Source organism: Urocampus carinirostris, chromosome 20 (assembly GCF_059441175.1).
Source record: "Urocampus carinirostris isolate Australia breed hairy pipefish chromosome 20, RoL_Ucar_1.0, whole genome shotgun sequence".
Classification (NCBI taxonomy): domain Eukaryota; kingdom Metazoa; phylum Chordata; class Actinopteri; order Syngnathiformes; family Syngnathidae; genus Urocampus; species Urocampus carinirostris.
The window spans coordinates 16,585,910-16,612,757 of record NC_142368.1 but is presented as its reverse complement, the minus strand read 5'-3'; the positions used below and the strand labels follow the sequence as shown (position 1 = coordinate 16,612,757).

Genomic DNA, 26,848 nt, shown 5'->3' with positions numbered 1-26,848 from the left:
GCGCGTGAAGCAGGATCTAAAGCATATTTTGACGTATGCTAACATGAGGTAAAAAGGACATTTCTATCCTGATATGTAAACAAGGCAATATATATACATATATATATATATATATATATATATATATATATATATATATATATATATATATATATATATATATATATATATATATATATATATATATATATATATATGGAGACAATTCTGGGCTAGAAAAGGGTTTGCGCCAAAACGAACCGTTTTGGTGCGAATAAATGAAACCTGCCTAGCGACAAATAAATACAAATAGCCATTGGCTACTTTAACATGCAGGCAATGATCCAATCGGAAAGGGAATATCGGATTTCTAGAGCGATATGAATGAATTGTACCTAGAGACAGAAGTTTAAATAAAGGATAATTTCATCCGTCGCACTCACTAAAATCTACAAGCCATTGGGCTTGTATGCTCCAAAACTGAGCTCCATTGCTGCGTCTAGTCTGTTCAAAAAATGTTCTCGTAGGTAGCTAGCCTAAAGCATGGACTTACACTATATATGGACGGATAGAAATGTGATAGCCACTATGCAGTGATACTTTGGCACTCGAAATACTCTATTCGAACAAATTGGACTGTTTGCAAGATCGTACGTAGCCAGCCAATAGCATAGACTTACTATATACATGGATGGTTACAACTGTGACTTTCACTATACAGTGATAAACGCGTACTCGAACAGCTCTGTGTTCGAACAAATCAGTCTGTTTACCAGAAGTGCTTGTAAATGGCTAGCAAAACTCACGGATTAACACTATATATGGATGTATATAACTGTGACATCCACTATACAGTAATAGCTCAATATTCTCACAACTCTTACTCTTTTTGCTTCCGTATGCTAACAAAAAATAGGACATTTAACAAACCCAAACATACCTGAGAAAAAAAATAGTGCATCTTGTTGAAAGACATTGTAATTCCAATTAAATTCATTTGTTTTTCTTTAATTAAGTCAAACCTGTACTTCATGTACTAGGATTTGTGTTTGGAAACTCTAGCTAATTATTATGCTTATATATATATATATATGTATATATATATATGTATATTTGAATTTTTAACTCATCCCACTAAGACTAAAGTAGTTGAACGGGTTTTTGTGGTTGCTATGGGTGCAACAAGGCTAGATTAGAATTGTCTGGAAGTAGTTCACTTCACGTAAGTAGGACTCCGTGAAGTCTGTTTACAATTTATGCTGAAACGTGGCTAGCCAGAAGCATGGTTTAACACTATACATGGATAAATACGACTGTAACGTCCACTATTCAGTGACATCTCAAATTGGTAGTTGACCAATTTTTTTTCTTCAACCATTGCAATCAGAACACTCGCAGTCGGACTAAGACCTCATCTGTATTATTGTGAGCGTTTACATAATAGGAATACTGGAAATATTTCCTTTCCAATCAGAATATTGCCCGCATGTAAACGTACCCACTATAATCTTACATCACGGAAAAGCTTGCCGTTCCCACGCCAAGTCAACCATTATTTCCGAGTCTCTGCGCACCGGAGGTTAAGGGGGCACTCGAGTGACACATTCTATTACAGCCGATGGAAATCCAAGACAGATTAACCAACAAAACCAATTGCCCGTGAGACTTTCGAGCAGTAAACATCGGTTTGATGTATAACTAGACTTTTGACGCCTCTGCGGGCTGAAGTTGGCCGGCTTTTCGGAACTAAATCCGTAGACTATGTGAAGGAACGGTCAGACAGTCCCCCGGTTTACAAAAGGAGACCCATTGGCGTTAGATATTGTCAGCTCCCATTGGTTATAATCACCGACGTAGGTTTGTGTCCCTGCTCGGCCTGCATTCTCATGTGGGACGCCATGTCGTACTGGACCCCTGCGCAGGCCAATCCAGAGTAACTCCGGAGGTTCTCTGGGTCGTACAGGTGCTCTAAGGAGTACCCAGTCAATGCGAAGGCAGTTTGCCTGTCTAGAGGCTGCCTGTCCTGGGATGGGTAGAGCAGAGGGCTCCCTTGAGGTTGAGGGTGGTGTGGGGACAGGTCCGCCTGCATGTAGTCTTTGGTAAGACCGGATCTGGGGATGACGTCCGAGCTCGGGCTGCTGAGGCGAGACAAGGAGCCGGGACTGGTTGTGTTTTCGTCATTGTCCAGGGGACCTGGTGCTTTAACCCGGTGGTGAAGGCGCTCGGAGGGGAGCTCAATGCTTGGGGCCCCTGGACCCCGGCACACCACGCTGGGCATGCTGAGCTGGGAGTGGTGGGCTAGAGACGAGTTGTAACATGGACTGTGGGTTTTGGAGACACCCAACGGCGGTTTGTGCTGCTGGATCCGGCTCTCTTCTTCTTTGATCATCTGCTGTGTGGCACGAATGAGGGTCTCCATTTTACTGGGCTCTCGAGGACTGGACTGGAATTGGTCCCCGTGGTAGCGCTCCCCGGAATCGCTGGCGGATCCTCCGCCGTCAGGCGAACTCATGACGCTGTCTTCATCCCAATGACCTCGTCCTGTTTAAATCAGAGAAAAATGATTAATCTCTACTTCCTGACAGCTTTTAAGTGTCTTTTGTATCACCAGAATGAACTGTTTGTGGTGTGAACGTGCATATGGAATCATACAAGGCCTTGGCAACTAACAGCGGTTTGGGGCCATGTATTGTGAAATAACTTGGCTTTCAATTTGAGGCAATTTTTGAACAGATGGTAGCAATTGACACACTGGCAAGAGACGGCATAAACAACTTAGCGCGTTCCATAATAACATCAGAAAACAGCTACCAGGGGTGGAAGAGCCAGAGCTATTTGCAGAGACAGATGGTTTTGGGCTTAACTCGAACTCCTCACCGTGGAAGGCGGCGTGGTAGGACGTGATCTCGTAGCCTTCTCCGCTGTCCGCAGATGCTTTCGGAAGGGCCAGCACTGAGCGGGCGGCATCCCACCACACCTCCCTCCCGGACTGGGGCGGTCCCAGGAAATATCTTCCGCTTTGACATCGGATCCGGTCGCAGGGGGTAGCGTGTGGACGTGTTTGTGTTTGGGCCAGGTCCTCTTCGAGGAGGCCCAAACCGTAGCACAGGGAACCAGCGTCCGGATAAAGTCTGTAGGCACACGACGCCTCAGCTGCATCGCTCGGGTCCAGCAACTGAGGCGAGGTTTCCTCCGTCAGTGGGCTACCTTCCCACTGGCTGTCCTGGTCCGACTCTGAACGCTCCGGATTGAATGCCGAAAACTGCTGCAGGCGAAAGATTCCCGTGACTATATAGTCTTACCTGCTTTGCCTGTTCAGTTCTAGAAACAAGATGTAGTACCTGTGGATAGGGTGAGACTCTGGCTTTTGCTTTCGATTGAGTCAGACGGGTCTTGGTGCTTTTCCGGTCCTCCTGGAGGCTGTCGGCATAAGGAAACGCTGGCTTGGTGGGGCTCATTTGGTCCAGGGACAGCTGCATACCCTTGTATTCCGTGTCCCTTTGACACACAAACACAGAATACTATTAGGTGCAAAGAAGAAAATCTCAAGGTAATATCATTCCTCATGCCCTTCCAAGGATTTGACCCTGCCGAGTGACGGGATAACCAAATTTACCCTTAGGTTTACTGTGCTCAACTGTGGTCGTGTTTTCTTAAGTCCTCTTAAAAGCTTGATGGATGAAGCGGTGGCGGTCAGCTGTCAAAATCTTGCTAACCAATCTCACAGCGCATTCGTTCAGTTTTTTCAGACCGGGATAAGAATCTTGTTTAACATCTAAAATATTAGGTTGTATTATTACAGTTCAACAGATAATTTCCAGGAAAAAACAAAAATGTTTTATTTAATATTAAAGCGAGAGTGATCACTCTTCATGTAGGTTATTCTTCAACTCCCTTTGAAGCTGTTCAAAATAACTGTCATGGAATAGAGGTTGGTGGTATTAACCACATTGGTACTTGATCTTAAATCTAAGACAGCCAATAAATCTCCAGTCTCTGTGGTAGGGTCTGTCAGTCAGTCAAATCTCTGATTCAGGAGGAGCAGTATGGTCTTGGCTGTGGAACAATAGACCGGTTATACGTACTCTGCAGGGTCTTTAAGGGTTTACCCATCCAGTATACATGTGTTTCGTGGACTCGGAGAAGCCAAGGTTCTTTGGGGATTTCTGTCGGGAATGCTTCATGAGTAAGGGCTGCCGGACCGGTGCCAGACTTTGGCCTTCATTGCAAGCAGTAAATCAGATTTGTCTCCAGTGAGGGTTGAATCTTACTTTGTCAGGGAAGGCCCAGTAAAAAAAACCTAGAACTGAAGAAGCTGGTGTCTTTCTACATAGCCAAACTGGCAGCAGTTAGGACAACCTCTCAGTGAGTCATCAACACAGCCAAGAAAATTGCCCGCTGCTCTATGCCCAATCTGGAGAACGTTGCCAACTCGCTGTACCGCAGTAGATCCCAGAAAATTATCAAGAACTCCTGGCAAAAGGAATTGCGAAGTGGTATAATGCGATGTGGTATGTGCACGGCAGCAGCAAATAGAACCTTACAGGGGGTCATCAACAGCGCATAGAAAATCATCAGCGGCTCTCTGCCCGGTCTGGAGAACATTAACACATTGTTTTTTTGACTTGAATTGGGGCAATAGTAAGAGGTCAGTAGACAATGTTTATCTAGCGTTCATTTCCGAGAAGCGAGACGTACATAAGACAAAAATCACAAGTACAATATGAATTAAATGCAACTTCGATTTTGGATTAAAAATAGGTAAAATCTGTCAATCAGTTTGAATTTTTTGTTAAAACCGTTTGGCAAAATAATAGATCTGCAAAAAAGGAGAGTCTAAATTATACAATTTATTGTTAGTAGCACGAGGAGATGGCTGAGTTATTTTCTTCTAGTCATCCATATAAAAAAGCAACAAAATGTCTCAAAGTAGACGGACGGCAGCAGACATAAAGTTTAAAGAGTAATCAAGACGCCCCAGAAAATCATGAGCTGCCCTCTGCCTAATCTGATGGATATTCCTACTAGCATTCATGTATAAATTGTCTTTTTGTTATTTTTAAGTATAACGAAAAAGAAGGGTTTCATGGAGTTCAGCATCACAATGAGGTATGCTAGGTGGATTTCAATAGAAACTTTGTTATCAACAGAGACCAGAAAATCATGGGCTTCTCTCTGCCAAGTCCGGGCGACATTGCCAGTTTACAAGCCTTGTAGATATTACCTGTTTCTCCTAATACTGTTTTTAAATATGTTTTCCCCTTTTATTACACGTTCCACATCTAATCTTGTTCTAAACAAAGCACGCTATGTTGCAATCTATGAGAATAAAGACTACTTTCTTAAACAAATGTTTAAGATAATGTGAAACCATTTATCGGTGACAGAACACTTGCACAATCCATTCAAAACAAAAGCTATATAGCTAGCTAGAAATGAGGCCAACATTTAGCTTGATAATTAACAAAAAAGGTAAAATCTTAGCTGGAAAAAGCTAGCTAGAAAGCTAAAAAGGTCGCTAAAAAAATAACCTGTACATTTTTTGCTTATTTCCTTTATAAAACCCCAAAAATTGGAATTTTCTTTGTTTTACTTCCTGTAAAACAATAAATAAAGATGAAAAAATAAATGCGTTTGGTACATAAATACATTCTCTTTCTACTCTCCGAATTGATTGCTTGAAAATATATATTTTTTGTCCATGAAGCCCATGAACTGGACTTGATTGATTTGAATTTTAAAGTTGTTGGTAAGTTGTTATGATGCTAATTATCAAAAGTAGAGTTAAATAGACTTAGTCAACAAGAACAATCATTTCACCAGAAAATCACAATGACCTGGGAAGCTATTTTCAGAAGATGTCCGCAGGCACCTCAACTGTCTTTAGGGGTCACCCTGGTGCCAGCGGGCACCACGTCGGAGACCCCTCTCCTTATACGACCAAAAATAACAATCCGACACACCTTTCCGACTCTAGTAATTGAAACATGACAATTCAACCCTGTGTCCCGGTGAACTTTAGTAAAAGGGGGGGCGCCAAGTCTCCCATGTCAAGCGCTGGGCAAACACGAACCCGTTATAACTTATCACATCAACAGTATGTAATAGCAGCTGGCTGGCATTTGAAACCTCTGTGGCCCCTCCCTGTGGCCCCTCCCTGACCCCACGGAGCCCGCCATTCTAATAGAACTCTAAATATGACCCATTCTTTATGTACAACACCTCAGGAGAAAGGCTGTGTTTGACTAGCCGCCGAGGAGTGAGTGTTGTTTGCTCTGGTGAGGTATAGTTGCTTTCGAGGAGGGGGGAGAGCGAGCGGGGTTGCATCCTATCTATGCCCTGCTGACTCGTGGCTAAGCTAATAACGCGGGGGCCCATTGTGCAAACTCAGCTGTGTTAGCCGAATTCCACCTCGGGGTCAATGTCGGACCACCTCGTGCCCGGAACGCGAGTCCGGGAATGTTTTACGAACAGCTCTTCGGAGCGAGTACACCCCCGGGATACGGCGACCCCGCCTTACGATGTTTTCACTTTACTGTGTGGGATCAGAGGTTTTCGGCTCCACGTTATTGTCCTGTTTGGAACTGGTTTGATTCCTAACGCAAAAAACAACATTTCTCAGCAAGTATTGATGTTTGTTCCTCCAGAACCCATGAAGTTAAATATGGGGCTCCCCAAGGTTCAATGTTAGGCCCCCTACTTCTCAATCTGTTTGTGCCTTCCTCTTGATAATGTTATCTGGAGACCCTGAGTAAATTTCCATAGTTAGACAGACGACCCCTAGTTGTACATTGCCATGCCCTATAGATAGATTTTCGATAATAAGTCGCGGGTGGCAGAGACATTCCTACAGCTCAACCAGGACAAAACAGAGTTCTTAGTCATCGGTCCTAAATCCAAATCATAATCACCTTTTTGTTACAAGAAAATTACGGTTGCGCTCCAGTCTTCAAAATATACAATATCCATCCATCCATTATCTGCACCGCTTATCCTCAGTAGGGTCGCGGGGGTGCTGGAGCCCTTCTTAGCTGTCTTCAGGTAGTGGGCAGGGGACACTCTGAACTGGTTGCCAGCCAGTCGCAGGGCACACAGAGACAGACAACTCACTCACTCATTCGCACCTAGGGACAATTTGGTTAGGCCAATCAACCTGATATCCATGTTTTTGGAATGTGGGAGGAAACCGGTGTGTCTGGAGGAAACCCACGCAAGCACAGGGAGAACATGCAAGCTCCACACAGGAGGTTCCATCTCATGACCTCAGAAGTGTGCCGCAAACACGCTAACCACTGCGCCGCCATGCCTTCCAAATCTACAATGTAAAAAAACAATAAATAGAAAAATATAAAGTATTTACCTGAAATATGATGTATTCAAGTATCTAAAATAAAAACTATACACACCGGAATATTGCACTTTGACAGGGATATTGCACTTAAAACCCGAGTATTGCACTTATAGCAAAGGAATTGCACTGAAAGTTAGAGAGAAACTTTTCCCAAAATACTTTAGACCTTTTGTTTAAAAATGTTTTTTTTTTATGTTTTCCTAAATTCAATTTTATCTTACGTATCTAAAATATATATACATTTTGGTTTTATCATCTGAAGAATATACACAGAGTCCGCCTATTTTACTTTTAGCCAAACATAGAGGTGATGATACATGCTTTTATATAGCGCTTTTCAAGATACTGAAGACCTCCCAAAGCGCTTTACAGTGCACATCGCACTCACCCATTCACACACACACTCACACACCGATAGCGGCGTCAGCCATGCAAGGCCCATGCCTGCCTATCGGGGGCATAGGGGTTGCACTTCGATATTTAACCCGACTCTCAGTACCAAGACGAGTGCGCTACCTCTCGAGCTACTGCCACCTCTTGGTAGATTATTGTAATGCCCTGCTCTCTGGTCTTCCCAGAAAGAACATTGACGACGTGCACAATTCAGCATTATGTGTGCTCACAGTGGCTGCTTTTACTTGTTTTTTAAAGTCTTAGCGGCCTTGGGCCAGCCTATCTGTGTGATTTGCTGTTATTACATCAGACCTGATGGTCTCTCAGATCCTCTGGTTTGTTGACTGTTCCCCGGGTGAGGACCTGTTGCGAAGCAGCATTCAGCCAATTTGGTCCTCAATTTGGATTTGTATTATTTCAGTGTTTCTTCATGTGGGAGAAGGCCCTCGCTGGTAGGGCTGTGCTTCAATGGCCGAAGAAATCCTTAGGCCAACTGCTTACATCCCTATCATTGGGATAAGCCTCCCTCAGGTCACTTTCCTCACTTGGTTAGTCTGTGCCTAGCCATAATCGTATTTTATTTCCATAACTATGTATTCTGTTTTTATTATATTTACCCCATTGTGTGTGCATGTGTATTTTGTGTTTTGGGTCGTTGGGTGGGGATACATGAGGGGATTTTAGGGTTTCATTGTTTTATTGTACACTGAATGTGTCATGAACCAGAACAGGATCAGGACCCAAACGCGTAAGGTTCTCACACAAGCCTTTTATTTTACGGGAAATGGGGAGTCATGCACGTTAGGCAGCGGTCTGGCATGGAAAGACAGGAAGCCAAAGACCGAAAAGATGGATTCCAATTACCCGCGTTGATAACGGACAGGACAGGACAGACAGGATAGATAATGAAACAGGATATAGATAATAAACAGGTCAAACTGGACGGGAACGAAAACTGGAGAAAATAATAAACAGGGTAAAAATAGACAGAAAACAAAACTGGATACCGAAATTAAACGAGGTAAAACAAACGGGAACAATACAGGACCGAGTCGAAACCTACGTCTTACGGGGCAGAGGTTCGTTGACGGACTGACCACAGGGGATTGGCAGAACCGGGTTCAAATAGTGACAGGGAGCCAATGAGCCGCAGCTGGTGCCACACGGGAGGCGCCAATTGGGCGCCATGGCAACCGTGACAGAATGTAACTATACAGCACTTTAAATGTCAATTTATTTCCTGAAAAGTTCTCTTACAAAAAATGTAATTTGATTAAAAGGAAAGCATAAACATGATAACCATGGAAACAAAGCTTACGGTTATTAAGAATAGCGCACGTATTGTTACCAATAAGGACAATTCGTAAAAATAAGGAGGCGATTAAAGTCTAAAGGGCATGAACATTTTCACATGTTTTTTAATGAATTTTAATGTAGGTCCGCTGTTTCCTCGCTTTCTGCATCCACCCGCTACTCCACTGTACCTGCTAAAGTTGCGTCACACTAAAGGTAAATGAAATTACATTTTTCTTTACATTTTCATTTATGCTTTTTTTAATTATAAAAATGTATTACACACAAACAGTACTCATTGTATTTTATTTTGTTTTTATCTGAGCTAATTAGCATTCAGCAGTTTCATTCAAGATCTCCAGCTCACAACCGATTCATTTCGAATGACTCGTGTCCCGGGGGTCTACTGGAATCGTTTTTGTTTCTCAAATCCTCCATTTTTTCTCGGATTTAAACGGGCGAGCCAATGCTAACAAGGCGAATCCACCTCGCGCTAGTCGGGAGATAGCTATTGATCGGCGGTTTTCCCTCCGATCGTTTTTGCTTTCCTTACACTGCCGATCGATTGCGCGGGCGGTTTGGTTTTCAGATAGGGTTCAAACCCCGTGTTTGTCTTGCCGTCTCCGAGGGGCCCGCTTGTGATTGGTGCTCTCATAACAACTCTCGATATAGTGATCCCTTTCTATTTACCGATTATATGAAATAATTCCTTGGCAGTATCCAAAGAGCAGATTTTTGACAGTTACTATTGTTATTAATATCAGTATTTGCGATTTTTACGAATACATTTAAAAAAAACTTGAAAATGTGACTTTGGCACTCAGTGAGTTACGTCATTTTTTTGCCATATGCACCCATTTACGTCAAAGGTCCATTTTAGCTTGGTTGCCATAGATCCGTATAGTCATTAAAATCCAGGAGTATGAAAAAAAGCCACATAAGCCAAATTAACTTTAAAATAACACAGCTTGTTGCCATATAAGTCAAAGGTCCATTTTAGCTAGGCTACCCGGACGGCTATAGACGTCAAAGATCCACTTTAGCAGGGCTGCTTTACATGCGCGGCACAGTTCATGTCTTGGGAACCTCCTGCGTGGGTTCAAATCCAGCTCCAGACTTCCTGTGCGGAGTTTGTATGTTCTCCCCGTGCTTGCGTGGGTTTCCTCCGGGCACTCCGGTTTCCTCACACATTCCAAAAACATGCAGGTGAATTGGCAGGTCCAAATTGTCCCTAGGTGTGATTGAACGAGTGAGTTGTCTGTCCCCGTGTGCCCTGCGATTGGCTGGCAACCAGTTCAGGGTGTCCCCTGCCCACTGCCCGATGGTTGCTGGAATGGGCTCCAGCACCCCCGCGACCCTACTGAGGATAAGCGGTGTAGCTGATGAGATGAGATGTATATATATATATGTGTGTGTGTGTGTGTGTCTAAGTACTATTTTAGCTAGGTTACCATGAATGGCAACCAAGCTAAAATGTATCTTTGATGTATATAACTGTATACGGCAACAAAGGAGTGATATGTGCTGTATCTATTAGTATTTTCGTTACAGACACACAAAGGGACATTGGGAAGAAAGTAGGCTCCCAAAAAAAACTGTTTTATTATTAGTACTATAGTTACTATTATGTATCTAGATCACCGGTGTCAAACAGGCGGCCCGCTGGCCAGATCAGGCCCGCTAAGGGATTGAATCCGGCCCGCGAGACAACGACCGAAGAAGTGCAAGAGAAAAACAAGCTGCAGGTGGAAATATGTCAACTTGATGTTACCAAAGCCAGGTGCCTCTCACAAAGTACTTGAATTTATTTCTCTCTCTCTCTCTCTGTCTGTCTCTCTCTCTCTCTCTCTCTCTCTCTCTCTCTCTCTCTCTCTCTCTGTCTCTCTTTTCCACCCCTTTTCTCCCACTCTCTGTCTCTTTCACCCCCTCGTGTTTCTCTTTTTCTCTTCCTTTGTGGCTCTTTGTCTCTTTCTCTGTGTCTTTTTAACTTATTTTGCGCTAATTTCCTTTTTTCTTTTCTCTTTTATCTTTCTCTCTTCCTACCCTTTGCACTTTCTGTTCTCTTTTTTCTCCTTCTGTCTTTCTATTTCTCTTTGGATTTCTTTCTTCCTCTCCCTTTCTTTCCCCCTCTCTCACGACTTCTCTTTTTATCTCTTTTGTGTCTCACGCTCTCTCCCTCTCTCTCTTTCTCTTTCTTTGTCCTGCCCTCTCTCCTTTTCCCTCCCTCTTTCTCTTATTTCTTTATCTCTCTTTTTCTTTCTCTTTTATCTACTAGTCCGGCCCCCGACAGAATGTTTGTTCTATCGTGTGGCCCCCGAGTTAAAATGAGTTTGACATCCCTGATCTAGATATAAAAGACTTCATTCTATTTTGACTACTTTTGTCCGGCAGGGCGTAGTTTGTCCCTCCTCCTGATCTGGATGTTGAGCGCCACCAAAGCTCTCAACCTAAAAGCAACCCTGGTCCTTGGTATCGATGGAAAGCGGGTCAGACTCACGTGAGGACGTAATTGACGCTGACGATGCAGTGAGGCCTGGACGAGCGGCTGTTGTGTACGATGGTGGCGTAGCTTTGCACCCAAACCCAACCGCCGTGCTTGGCCAGGAATCGGTAGTACTTGGTAGTCACTTGCCCCTTCACCAGGACTAGCGTAGCAAATGGAATGGATTAGCAATGCGGCGCTAAGGGCGTTAGCGACGGGGCTTTTGCCCGTATACTCACGTAGGTGGTGCGCGCAGCGGAGGTGGAAAATGTCGCAACTGTGCACGTGATGGTAGAGCGTCTTCTCGATCAGGTCCTGCGGCTCGTAGCCGGTCAGCTCGGCCACCCTGCCGGGGGGAAAGATTGAATTCCCTTTGAATGCTAGCTTACTTGAATAGGAGAAGGAAATGTGGCTTTTAAAAGCCTCATCGGCACTTTGGGGAAAATTGAGATTTTTCGCTGTGATCGACGGCAAAACTGGTTGGAAAACGGCAAAGTGACGTTTCTCGCCGTCGTCGGCACTTTCAGATTGGCGGGATTAGACGTTTATTGCTGTCATTGGCAGGGTTGGGTAGGGTTACTTTAACTGGATTACTTTCAATTACTTTTGGATTACTCCAATACCAAATATGCTGATAAAAGACAAAAGAAACTAAATATGAATAAAATGACTAAATTTTGTGCAGGCTTGGGGAGTAACGGAATACATGGAACGGCAAAAATGATGTTGGCAAGCTGTTTGGATTTATTTTCATTTTGTTTCTGTCGCATTTGATGTTAGTTTTGCCGGAGATCAAAGAGATCAAAGCCAGAAGAGAAAGCTTGCCACGTTTTGTGAGTCATCATTTTATTCATATTTAGTTTCTTTTGTCTTTTATTAGCAGGCGGCAGTAGCTCAGGAGGTAGAGCGCTCGTCTTGGGATCAAGGGATCCCAGTTCGAATCCCGGCTCGTCCGTCTTACATGTCGAAGTGTCCTTGGGTAAGACACTGAACCCCTAATACTCCCAATAAGCAGGTTAGCGCCTTACATGGCTGCAAGGCCGCTATTGGGAAATGTGGAGCACATTGTAAAGCGCTTTGGGAAGTCATTGACTTGAAAAGTGCTGTATAAATGCAGATCATTTCATTTCATTTTATATTTGGTATTGGAGTAATCCAAAAGTAATTGAAAGTAATCCAGTTAAAGTAACCCTACCAAACCCCAGTCATTGGTACTAACTTTTTTTGGAAGCCCTACTTACGAACGAGACGATCGTTCGTGAGTTGAATTTGTTCAGATGTTGCTTCAGTGCTATATTTTGTATGTTTAAGGTTTGTGTAAGTAACCTGTCTTGTTTTGTACTTAAAAAAAAACATTTCATAAAATAATATGCTCTATAAAGAAAAAGCTAAGTTGAGTTCAACCTACTTTTGGAAGATGCGCTTCAAGAGTTAGGCAACTTTCTCTTCCATGGTTAAAAGTGGCCGAAAAATAGCGACCCAAACATTTTCTCAACCGCATCAAGCTTTCTCATTCCACTTTAATTTCAAAAGAAACGGCTCGCCTCTTTTTTACGCCTTACACCAACCATATTGAATGGATGCACGAGATATTAAACAATAAAAGTTCTTAGCGTCTTACAGTATAGAATGTTTACACATGAACTAGGAAGAGGAAGCCGGATATCTTGTTTAATGTGGATTCTGGGTGACCTCTCACAGCGCCACACGCCGGTAGAAAGAAGCACTACAGTAATGTCCTGTACTCTGAAAAAGGTGCACACGAATGTTCGAAAATAGAGGAGCGTCTGTATTCAACTTTGACATTCATTGCCGTCATTGACAATTTTTAAAAGTCGAGATTTGACGTTTATTGCCGACATTGGCACTAACTCCGTTTGGAAAATTCAAATTTGACATTGATCGTCTTTGTTGGCACATAACCTGTTTGGAGAATTTAGATTTGACTTCCATGTGCCCCTGGGTAGGGCAAGTGGATTGAAGATGGATGAATAAGATTTGACGCTTATAGCCGTCAATGGCACATTTGGAAAAGTGTAGTTCGACGTTTATCGCCCAAAAAGATTTGAGAAGATTGGAATTTGATATTCAATGCCATAACTGGCACCAAAGCTGTTTGGAAAATTGAGAGTTGACGTTTTTTGCCGTCTTTGGCACTATACCTGTTTAGGTAATTGATGTTGAACGTCTGATGAAACTTGTGAGAGGGTTGAGATTTGACAATTACCACAAAACCTTTTGGAAAGATCTGAATTTGACGTTAATAGCCGTCAATGGCTCCTTTGGAAGATAGAGATTTGATTTTTTTACCATGATTGGCACTTAACCTGTTTTCGTTATTGACATTTCACTTTTAGAACAATTGTTGGCACCAAACTTGTTTGGAAATTTGTTATTTTACCTTTATTGCCATTTTTTCCCTAAAACTGTTTGGATATTTGAGGTTTGATGTCTATAACTATCAGTGGCACCTTTGGAGGGTTGAGGTTGGACGTTTATAGCAGTCTTAGGCACTTAACTTATTTGGGAATTTGTTATTTGAAGTTTATTGCCACTTTTTCCCTAAAACGGTTTGGATAATTGATATTTGACGTCTATAACTATCAGTGGCACCTTTGGAGGATTGAGGTTGGACGTTTATAGCCGTCTTTGGCACTTAACTTGTTTGGGAACTTGTTAGTTGACGTTTATTGCCATTGATTGCCTTAAAACCGTTTGGGTAATTGAGGTTGGCCGTCTATAATTGTCAGTGGCACCTTTGGAGGGTTGAGGCTGGAAGTTTCTAGCCGCCTTTGGCACTTAACTTGTTTGAGAACTTGTTAGTTGAAGTTTATTGCCGTCGATTGGCCTAAAACTGTTTGGGTATTGAGGTTAGCCGTCTATAATTGTCAGCGGTACTTTTGGAGAATTGAGATTGGACGTTTTTAGCCGTCTTTGGCACTCAACTCATTTGGGAATTTGTTATATAACGTTTATTGCTGTCAATTGCCCTAAAACTGTTTGGAAAATTGAATTTGGATGTCTATAACTGTCTATGGCACCTTTGGAGGTTTGAGGTTGAACGTTTCTAGCCGTCTTTGGCACTTAACTTGTTTGGGAATTTGTTATTTATCGTTTATTGCCGTCAACTGCCCTAAAACTGGGAAATTGAGGTTTGACGTCTATAACTATCAGTGGCACCTTTGGAGGGTTGAAGTTGGATGTTTATACCCGCCTTTGGCACTTAACTTGTTTGGGAATTTGTTAGTTGACGTTTTTTGCCCTAAAACTGTTTGGGTAATTGAACTTGGCCGTCTATAATTGTCAGTGTCAAAATTCGACATTCATCTCCGTTTTCGGCACTTAACCTGTTTGTCAATTGCCATCTGACGTCCCCTGTCCGTCCCTGGCCCCCCAGGGTCTCACCTGGAGTCGAGAAAGATGAGTTTCATGTCGAGACTGGCCCTGAACATGAACATGTTGCTGTGCAGTTTGATTTCGGTGACGGCGCTAGGGGGCAGCGAATGCCCTACCGCTACCAGGCCGACGTTCTGGTAGCAGCCCTCGAACGGGGCCACGTCCAGGCTGTACTGGCGGATCTTCAGGTAGCCGCTGCAGTGGATGACCTGATAAACGATACCGATACTGTAAATCGAAAAATGCTTGGAAAAAAACTATACTGAAATATTCCTTAAAACTGCAAAAAAATCTACCCTGAAAAAAACTGAATGGATATTTCTAAAGGAGAGCTGGTAACGGCTTGATACCAATACCTGGTATCAGTTCTCCACTACCGAAATTTCTGGGCGTAATTTTTCTTTTAAATTTATGTTTTATACCTTTATTTTCAGTCTGGCACAAGCAGCCACTGTTAAAATTAATACCAATACTGCATATCATATTTAAAACTTCCAAAAAAGGATTTACAATTTGAAAAAAACACAAACAATTGAGTTTAGATCTTAATTTGAGGACTGGTATCGACCTAAAACAAATACTCGGTATCAGTACTCAACTGGCCACCTTTCAAAAATAGCAAAAATTTCCCAGGATTATTTTGGTTTTAAATTTTGCTATGTTCAATATTATTATTTTTATCGAACCACTTTGAGCAACCTATGGTTGTAATCGATACCATGACTGATATTTCCCTGGAATGGAATTATGAAAAACAAAAACAAAAAAAACTAACAAACCTAAACTAAAACTACAATTTACAATTCAAAAAGCACTGGCTAGTGAGGAAGATTGGTATCTGCATGATATTGATACTTGATACCATATTCCATTGCAATACTATTGACTAAAATTAAGAAAGAAAAAATTCAGTATACTATGACGAATGAGGACTTATATCTTAAATTGAAGACTGATATCAACTGGATATTGATACTTGGCATTTATACTTCTTAAACTCTTAGCCCTAAAAAAATCAATTTACAGTCAAAAAGAGAAACAGTGACAAGAGTGTACTGATACCTCGAATTGAGGTCTGGTATCAGCCTGATATTGATACATGGCACCGCTACTCAACCAGCTCCTTCTTAGAATTGCAGCAAAAAAATAACTCAAATCTTACTGTCATCAGTATGTTCTTTCTTTCTTTCTTTTTTTCTTTCTTTCTTTCTCTTTCTTTCTTGCTGTCCTGCTTTCTTGCTTTCTTTATTTTTCTTTCTCTCACACTATTTTCTTTCTCTCTGACACACTATTTCCTCTCTCTCTTTCTTTCTCTCTCTCTCTTTCACTATATTCCTTCTCTTCCACACACTATTTTCTAGTGTGAAATTATGAGAAAACATAAATAAATAAAAAATAAACAAACCTAAACTAAAACTACAATTTACAATTTAAAAAGCACTGGCAAGTGATGAAGACTGGTATCCGGATAATATTGATACTTGATACCATATTCCATTGCAATACTATTGACTAAAATTAAGAAAGAAAAAAATTCTGTATACTATGACGAATGAGGACTCATATCTTAAATTGAAGACTGATATCACTGGATATTGATACTTGGCATTAATACTTCTTAAACTCTTAGCCCTAAAAAATCAATTTACAGTCAAAAAGAGAAACAGTGACAAGTGTGTACTGATACCTCGAATTGAGGTCTGGTATCAGCCTGATATTGATACATGGCACTGCTACTCAACCAGCTCCTTCTTAGAATTGCGGCAAAAAAATAACTCAAATCTTACTGTCATCAGTATGTTCTTTCTTTCTTTCTTTTTTTCTTTCTTTCTTTCTCTTTCTTTCTTGCTGTCCTGCTTTCTTGCTTTCTTTATTTTTCTTTCTCTCACACTATTTTCTTTCTCTCTTACACACTATTTTCTCTCTCTTTTTCTTTCTCTCTCTCTTTATCACTATATTCCTTCTCTTTCACACACACTATTTTCTAGTGTGAAATTATGAGAAAACATAAATAAATAAAAATAAACAAACCTAAACTAAAACTACAGTTTACAATTTTAAAAGCACTGGCAAGTGATGATAGATAGATAGATAGATAGATAGATACTTTATTCATCCCCGAAGGGAAATTCACTTTTCCAGCAGCATCCCTAAGCTGAGAACAATCGAAAATAACACGGGAGCTGCTGGAGTGGCTGCCATTCGTGACGGCGCCGGAGAAACGATTCAATTTGAATCATGTACAAACAAACAATTGAATCATGTACAAGAAACTGGTATCTGGATAATATTGATACTTGATACCATATTCCATTGCAATACTATTGACTAAAACTCGGAAAGAAAATTTTAATATACTATGACAAATGAGGACTCATATCTTTAATTGAAGACAGATATCAACTGGCTATTGATACTTGGCGTTGATACTTCTTAAACTCTTAGCCCTAAAAAAATCAATTTACAGTCAAAAAAAGAAACAGTGACAAGTGTGTACTGATATATCGAATTGAGGTCTGGTATCAGACTGATATTGATACATGGCACCGCTCGCTACTCAACCAGCTCCTTCTTAGAAATGCAGCAAAAAAATAACTCAAATCTTCCTGTCATCAGTATGTTTAAAAAGTAAAAATACTCTTTTTCTAAAAAGGCCGATGCCATTATCGATAGTTGTCATAATATTGACCTAATGAATAATTAATTATTTTTTATTAAATATTCTCATCCTATAAACTGAAAAAAAGGTGTAATTTATTTAAGGCGGATACCGATAGTTGTCACAATATCGGCCTAGCGAACAATCGATATATTTATGAAATATTCCCAACCTTGTATCCTCCACTAGTGAGCCCCGCGTTTCTTTTGGCCAGCACGCATTTCATTCTCAGGAAGAAAGAGCGCTCCACTTCATATTCTGGAAAAAAAGATGCATTTACTCGATTAAAATTAATTAATTGTAATTAAAGTTAGAATATGAATATGTATTTGTGTTGCCAAATTGTCATTTCAATGGATAAACATCAACAAGCGACACTGAATCTAAAGAATCAACGAAACACTTTGCAGTTATCGTCTTTTCCTTTGGATTTTTTTCTTTAGAGCGTCGTTAACGTCATTAACGCAGGCGTCAATTACGCATCGATTTAACATCTACGCGTCTGTTGCTCATTTCATTTAAAAGCGACGCAGTAAAAAAAAACAACGGAGGATCGAGAAATTGAAGCAGAGACTTCGATGCGTTTTCTTTAACACTGACTCGTCTAGCATTTATTTCCATTGATAGCAGCGAAGCAATGAGCAACGGAATGTCAAGGAAATCAACAAAATTCTTCCAGTTTTTTTCTCTTCCTTTTTTTTCTTTCTTTTTTTTCTTATTTTATTTCTTTTTTTTTCTCTCTCTCACACTATTTTACTTCGCCCTCTCACACTATTTTCTCTCTCTCACTTTCTCGCTCGCTTTCTCTCACTTTTCTTTCTCACTTTTTCCCTCAAATTCCTTTAACTTTCTCTCTCACTTTCTTTCTTTCTCCTGCTTTCTCTCTCACACTATTTTCTCTCTCTTTCTCTCTCTCACACAATTTTTTTTGCTCCCTCATACCCGATTTTCTTTCTCTCTTTCTCTCTCACTTTCTCTCACACTATTTTTTCTCTCTCACTATCTCTCACTTCCTTTCTCTTTCTCTCTTACTTTATTTCTCCTTTGTTTTTTTCTTTCCTTCTTTGTTTCTTACTCTCTCTCATGCTATTTTGCTTCGCTCTGTCACACTATTTTCTCTCTCTCACTTTCTTGCTCGCTTTTTCTCACACTATTTTCCTTCTCTCTCACTTTCTGTCTCACTTCCTTATACTTTCTCTCTCACTTTCTTTCTTTCTCTTACTTTCTCCCTCACACTATTTGCTCTCTCTTTCTCTCCCTCACACAATTTTTTTCGCTCCCTCACACGTGATTTTCTTTCTCTCTTTCTCTCTCAATTTCTCTCTCACTATCTCTCACTTCCATTCTCTTTCTCTCTGACTTTTTCTCCTTCTTTATTTCTTTCTTTGCTTCTTTCTTTATTTCTTTCTCTCTCTCACACTATTTTCTCTCGCACACATGTTTTTGCTCTCTCTCACTATTGTATCTCTCCTTTCTCTCTCTTACACTAGTTTCTCTTTCTTTCTTTTTCTTTTCTTTCTCTCTATCAGCGTCATTAACGCACCCCACGCTTCAATCTTGGTCAGTTTAAGACCTACAAGTTTTTGCCAATTTCCATAAGTAGCAACGCAAAAATGTGTAACTTAAGACCAAGAATACGAAAGAAAGGCTTCCAGGTATCCCCCCACCCCCCTTTTTTTTTAAAGCGTATTTAACGCACAAGTCAATCACGCGTCAATTTAACACCGCCGCCTGTTCCAATGATTGGTCGCCCGTCACGCTCATGACAGAGCAAACAGACACGAATAATGAGTCGGAATATAAATAGGACACTGATGATTAGTGTTTATATTTAGGTTTCTTCTTTTCTAACACATGTTTTAACGCAAGCGTCAATCCTGCGTCAATTTAACACCTGTACCAATGATTACAGCGCTTGACGCTCACGATAGAGCAACTCGACCTGGGTAATGAGTCGGAATACATCGGAAGCAGTGATTAGGGTTCATATTTGTTCTCTGTTTTTTAACGCATTTTAACGCGTCAAGAGACACCCCCCACCACCACACCTTGAACAAAATGCGAGTGGTAGGGCTGGTGCGGCGTCAGCACGGCCGTCATCTCGTCGTGGTCTGCGGGGTGCACATATTCGTAAATACTGTTTCCGGTCAACTCTACCTGTGGAGAAAAACTCCGATTATTGACGTATTCCGATTAATTAATCATCGCGATAAGAATAATGTGAAAAAAACAGACCTGGGAAAGTCCTAAATGCACAGAGGCGGTTTCGGAAATGTACATAATTTTCCCATCCGGTGCCACAACGAATATAAAACCATCCAATGTCTGAAAATAAACTCATATTAATCGGTTTGTGAGACAATGGTGTTGTTACAAAAATAAAAGCGGGAGTTACAAAAATAAGACCTGCAATAGATGAGAGCCCAGTTCACGTCCGAGATTGTCCAACGGTCTGGTTCGGCTTGTGTGGCCCCATGCCTCCCCCAAACCTACAAAAAACAATCATAATATTCATAAAACATCTTTTGAAAACCCGGTGTTCGATATAATAGAGGAAACTCGAAAGAAATAGTCATTATTTAACGATAACATTAAAAAATACTTTGAATGTGATTCCTATTATGAATGAGCATATCGTATATTTCACATGTAAGATCACATTCACAAACGTTATTTAGAAGTATTTATATTCAAAACACGTTTGAAATGAGGTATAATAAACCGGAAGTAAAACCTCCAAAACTTTTGGGTAAAGATTTGACAGCACGGTAACAAAAAGTGACTTAAAATACGCATAACTTTATGCTAATTTTATTATCCAAAACGCTAAATTATTATTTTTTATTTATGTAAAGTTATAATATTACTCATATTTTTTGGTATTATTTTACAATATATTTACATATTTATTTCTCTAAAACTACATAAAAATAATAGCATCTAATATATATATATATATATATATATATATATATATATATATATATATATATATATATATATATATATATATATATATATATATATGTCCTGTTATTACTACTAATTAAATAATGTTACTATATTGTTAAATTATTACGTTCAACATATTTTATTAATATTTTGTAATATTGTTCCTAAAGGAATTGTATTAAAAAAATAATCCACATTTTACCTAATGTGTGTTAAAAATGGGTAACGGTTCCAATAAATAATTATATTCTGCAATATTTGTCAGATAACGTCATCGAAATACGCTATTATGTAATACTTATACATGTATTTATTTGACAAAAATAGAGAATTATTTAAAAAACTAAAAAAAACATAAAAGAGAATTATGTGATTAAGATTTCAAATTTTCCCATCATTTTATTTACCACCATTTAATAAAAATAACGTAACATGAGGCTTTTTAATATTTAATATATTATTATATTTCAAATCTATTTTTTAATAAACTCCAATTATTATATTTAATATTTGTAATTATTATATGACCTATGGAGTGTTTACCATTTGTTTCCCATTATTATTTATTATTTATAACAACATACTATGTCGAATAAGATAATAGAAGTACAAATTTGCTTTGAATGATTTTCCATCTTTCCATTAAAAAAATAAAAAATGTTTTTATAGATACGTTCAAATGAATTCGAATTTATTTTAAATATAGAGTATCATTGAGCAGGGAAAATACAAGAAAATACTAACCTCATTATTCATTTTCTTTTATTTAATTTGTGTTATTTATCACACAAAACATCTTTTTATAAACCCATAAAAAATAAGAGCGGCTCTTTTTAATGGAGGGGGGGGGTGCAAAAAGCGCCCCCATCTGTTTCCTGGAATCAAAAAATGCCGTGAGCGGCTTAAGGTGATTACAAGCCCTGCAGGGCCCCCACTGGGCCCCACGCGCTTCCCCAGCCCCTAATAGCTGCGTCGTGTTCGCAGTCACGCGTGCCCGCAGAGACATGCTTCTTATATCGCGAGATGTTAAAAAAAGGAAAAAACACACAAAAGAGGATGGAAGTTCTTTTTTTTTCTATACGAAGAAACGATCCATGTCACAGTCAGTCTGATCCGGTACTTCCATTTCTAGCCTTTCATGTTCTTTACAGTGTTCGTATATTGTGATTTGAAAATGGTTAAATGATAAAAAGGGGGAATATCGGGATTTTGTTGATATTTCTCTTTGATTTAAATTCGAGTTATGGATGTGGTGGTATTTTTCCCCGGTTGGAGCCCTATTTCTTAGCTCCGTAGGCCCCTAAGTAAATTGTGTTCGGAAAATGAATGAAAATTCATCATTTCATCTTAGATATTTAGTTGAAGAAATGTGAGCTTGAAATATTCAATTTCCCACCTCTTGCGCAATCTAAAATAAAAGAGTTACAAATAAAAACAATATATTTCTTTCCTTTTATTTTATCCTTTACTATTTTTCTTGAAAAGTTTTTTTTTACATATTGTATTTTTTTTATGTACCCATTTCGTGTGAGTGTCTATTTGAGTTCCATTTCGGTGTCTAAATTGTGTTATAAATATTTATATTTTATTCGAATGATGGACATTCAATATCGGCCCAATTCTTCCACAAATTTGTTGTCTTTAGCGTTAATATAAGAACGTTCAAACGATAAAAAGGGTATCATCACGATTTTAAGAGAAAATGTATTCACTTTAAATTGTAGTTATGAATGTGTTGTTGTTTTTCATACTCAAAGTTAAATTACGGACTCGCTAGCTTTCCAGTTCTCAAATCGGATCTTTTTTATTCGGTATAAATGTTATTGGTTGCGGTATTAATATATTTAATCGAAATAAATGGGTATTCATGTGATTTTTTTAGAATTAATATATATTTTTTAAATGATAATACAAATGTGTTGGTATTTTTTATTCCTTTTTGGTGAATTATTAACTCACAAGCTTTTTTGTTTCTTATTCCTTGTATCGTTAACTGGTTGTGATAGAAACCGAAAAAAATGAAAAAGAAAGCGTGTAATTGTGGTTTTAAGTATATCTAAAATTTATTTTGAATAGTAGTAAACAAGCTAATGGTATTTTTGCACCTCAAGGTTAATGATTAGCTCTGTGCGATCTGTTATTCCAATCTGATCGTCTTTATCGTTAATTAATTTCATTCGAAACGGTTAAAACAATAAAAAAGTGGACTACAGTGAACGTTTTTTTATGAATTAATCGTTCGGTTTTGAATAGTATTGACGAAAAATTTGGTATTTTTCAATCCTTAAAAGCTAATTATTGACATATCTCAAATCGGATCGTCTTCATCGTTAAAATGTTTCGATATAAAGGCGGTTGAACGATTAAAATGGGTTATTATCGTGATTTATATGAATTCGTTTATTTATTTTTAATTATTGTGACAAATGTGATAGTATTTTAAACCTTTAAGGTTAGTTACTATCAGATCACAGTCTGACCGATCCGTTTCTCAAACGTGATGATTTTTATGTTAGAATTGCTCATATGTTTCGATTTAACAACAGCTTTCCTTCATTTTATTTATTTGTGTTTAAATATTAGTTACGATTGTGTTGGTATTTTTTCCCCATTTTTGCAAGAGGTTAATTAATAATTCTAAATCTGTTCTTCAAATCCAATCGTCGTTATTCATTGTATGCAAATGAAATGAAATGATCTGCAAATCTAAAAAAAATATATAAAAGTGTTTCGATAAAAAAGGCATATTCTAGTGATTTTGTGACTTCACTGGATTGTTTTAAATATAATTCAGGAAATTGTTGGTATTTTCACCCTGAAGGATCAGTCGTTAACTTGCTTTCTGTTTCTTAAATCTGATCAATCGTTAATAAATTCGATACAAAAATGTATTGCCGATAAAAAGGCAGAATTATTGTGCTTTTTGTAAATAAATTCATTTTGTTTTAAATGCTAGCAACGAATGTGTTGGTATTTTCCACATTAAATCCTTAACACGGATTACATGTACATAGTCTACTCCTTTTTGTATATACATATTTCATGTTTTTGTGTCCCTTTTAAACCTCCCTAAAACAATAATTGACATTTTATGTTAACAACAATAAAACGATCTTGAATCCCTTAAGGTTTATTTATTTACCCTACCCGATTCCTTACTTAAATTTGATTTTTTTCATTTGTTGTATAGAAAATAAGATCCGATATGAAATATATTAAACATTGAAAAGAGTTGGTATCTATATTCGTGAATTGATTTCTTTTAGATGGTATTGACAAATGTGATGGTATTATAATTCTTAAATCATATTTATTATTTCATAACCGTTCTAATGCTTTTATATCAGCTCACTTTTTGTTTTTATTGTTTTATCATTAGTAGTTTCAGGATAAAGGATTGAAATAATGTGGTTTATCCTCCTGATTTGTGTTCTTTATTTGGTTTGTTTTAAATAGTTTTAACGAAAGTGGAATTTTACATTCTTATAGGTTAAATAATGACTCACAAAGTATTTAAAAAATAAAGGTTTTTAATCGGCCCAGCTTTCGTCTTTATTTGTTCTATCGTAAAGGTTTCTTATATAAAATTGATCAGCGGTTAAAAGGGGTTATTATCGTGATTTTTGTCCAGAGTTTGATATGTTTTAAATTGTATTGACGAATGTGATGGTATTTTTCATTTTTATAGGTTTACTATTGACTCGTGGAGTTTCTAAAAAATGAAATAAATGTTTTTAATTGGCCCAACTTTCGTCTGTATTCGTTATATTCTCAACAGGTTCCAATATAGAAGCAGTTAAATGATAAAAAGGGTTATTTTGGAGATTTAGAGTTCGTTAATTTATTTGTTTTAAACGGTGGTGATAAATCTGATGGTATTTTCCATTCTTAAATGTTAATTCATGTGCGCCCCCTTCTGAAGGTTTATTCGTTTTCTTCCTGTTGAGATTTTGAGTTTTTCCTTGCCGTCATGTAGGTTTTAGATCAGGGGATGGTGTCAGAATGGTCTGTAATTTGCAGTAGTCTGTGGTCCATGAAGCTCTTTGAGAATTCTTGTGGGGGATTATCTCATGTGCAGTCCCTTCTCAATGTTTATTCATTTACCTCATGTTGATGCTTAGAGTTTTTTTCCTTGCCCCCATTCATATAGGTCTTAGATCAGGGGATGGTGTCATAATAGACTGTAGTTTGCAATAATCCGTGGTCCGTGCAGCCCTTTGAGACTCCTTGTGATTAAGGGCTATAAAAATAAACATGACTTGAATTCTGATCTAACAATGTGTTTAAAAATAAAGAAAAAAATTAAATCCTTTGGACTTTATCCGTTCTACCGCTCATATGTACTGATATAAAAACGGTTGACTAATAAAATGGTGTTTTAGTGCGCTCTTTACAAAATAATCATTTTATTTTAAATATAAAGGTCAAATTTTATTGTTTTTTCGCTTTGAAATCACAAGTTTTTGAAATATTTTTACACAGGCTCACCTTTTGTCTTTATTGTTTCATACTTTTTGATGTAAAAACCGTTCATTTATAAAATAGGTAGTTTATTTTCGTATTAATTGATTTGTTTAAATAGTAGTGTCAAAGGTGATATTAGTTTTGAACTCCCAATGTGTTTATAAGTAAATGTTTCGAACTGGGTTTACCTTGCGGGAAGACAATCCGCATCTTGAGGTAGCTTGTAGTGAGCCTAATGATGGAAGCTTTGTCCAATTGTGACGTAATGGCAGACGGTAAAGGCAACATTTTAGCCAGTTCGTAAAATTCGCTATTCTCCTTTTCGCGTCTCGTCCTCGCCGCCGTTTTGGATTTTTCCTTCATGGTTCCGACGGTTCTGCTTCTCGAGTTCTGGTTGGGTGACGATGTTCTCTTCTCCCCCCTTTCACAGCAGAATCCGCGTCATGATTATTTCGAGTTTTAGGATTAATAATTTAAAATGAGAGATCAATCTTCTGCAATCCGGCGTGCGTCTTTTTCAGGTATTCCTTTCGAAACCGATTTGCGAATTCTTCTTGCATATTTCACCTGCCAAATAAAAAAACCGGGATTTAAAATATAGTAAAATACTCAATTATGTTCATTTGGACTGCTAAAATACGGATTTATATTTAATAATAATCTTAAAATGTTCTTTTTTCTAAATATAAAAATTAGAAATAATTGATTAAATATGGCGGAATTATAAAAATTACACGACACTTAAAACAATCATAACTGTATTATTTAATATTTATGAACAATTGTATTGATTTGAAATGATTCTGCTTGGATGAAAAACGGCAATGAACGATTAAATAAAAAATATTCTTTTGATTTGTAACTATTAAGCTAATTTTCATTTATTTGAAGCACACTTTAGCTATTTTTTTAAATTAAAAATAAATAAATATATATATATATATATATATATATATATATATATATATATATATATATATATATATATATATATATATATATATATATATATAGTGGCATATATAATATTGATCTCATTTGTTATGGATCGAAAGAGTCTAAAATGCATTTTTTTTATTTTCAAAATTAAATACTCCATCACCTTACAAAGGAATAAATAAGCCAAATATTTTTTTAGGCCTTTTAAAACTTATTGTTTTTATTTACGTATTTATAGTTTTTAAAATATTATATGACACAGCAATTAGGTCTGCGTAATAAAGGGATGAAAGGCCAATTAATTGTATGAATTAAAAATGACATTTGGTACATTTTTATTTATTCATAGCACTTTAAAATACTATCCTAACAGTTGATTTGATATCTAGTGTAACAAAGGAGTAATATGAAGTATATATATATATATATATATATATATATATATATATATATATATATATATATATATATATTGGAGAAGCTGCATTTTTTAGCTTTTTTTTAAGTATTATGCTTTTGATATTTTAGAATACTTTAAAATATACACTTTGGCCTTTGTCATTTGATATTATATATCAATTTGTTTTTGTATGGGTTGCAAAAGAACCCAATATTTTAGTTTTTATCTTTTTTCTTAAAAAATTGTTTTGTCATTAGAAATAAGTGCTAAATTACGATATGTTTTAGTCACAATTTCCGAACATGATAATATTATTATTTATGACTGTTATTAATACACAAAATAGCGTGTGTGGCGTAATATTTGGACGTGAGACCCCGCAAACGGGTCTTACCTCTTTTTTGACGTCTCGGTTCGGTTCGGTTTTTCCTCTGGTGTCGGAGTCGGATCCGAAAAAGCCAAAAGTGGGCCGTAAAGGCACCGAGGAGGCGCAACGAGTGGCTTTGCTGTCGGACAAGAATCCAAGGACCGATTCCCAAA

At 38.1% G+C, this 26,848-nt stretch overlaps 1 protein-coding gene and 1 long non-coding RNA gene across 2 annotated transcripts in view; one reads left to right on the top strand and one right to left on the bottom strand.

Annotated features, from left to right (window-relative positions):
* Positions 1-26,848, top strand: part of LOC148346386 (uncharacterized) — an 87,236-nt gene that overhangs the window by 45,469 nt on the left and 14,919 nt on the right. The window lies entirely within an intron of this gene.
* Positions 224-26,767, bottom strand: LOC148346387 (single-minded homolog 1-like). Its single transcript, XM_088324856.1, has 12 exons — positions 26,703-26,767; positions 25,158-25,536; positions 19,960-20,042; positions 19,789-19,878; positions 19,602-19,710; positions 17,726-17,811; positions 14,904-15,103; positions 11,738-11,844; positions 11,514-11,661; positions 3,321-3,477; positions 2,857-3,244; positions 224-2,520 (listed from the first exon to the last, which is right to left on the bottom strand). Exons 2-12 carry the CDS (start codon positions 25,330-25,332, stop codon positions 1,805-1,807), a joined length of 2,259 nt encoding a protein of 752 aa, XP_088180982.1. The 5' UTR covers positions 25,333-25,536; positions 26,703-26,767; the 3' UTR covers positions 224-1,804.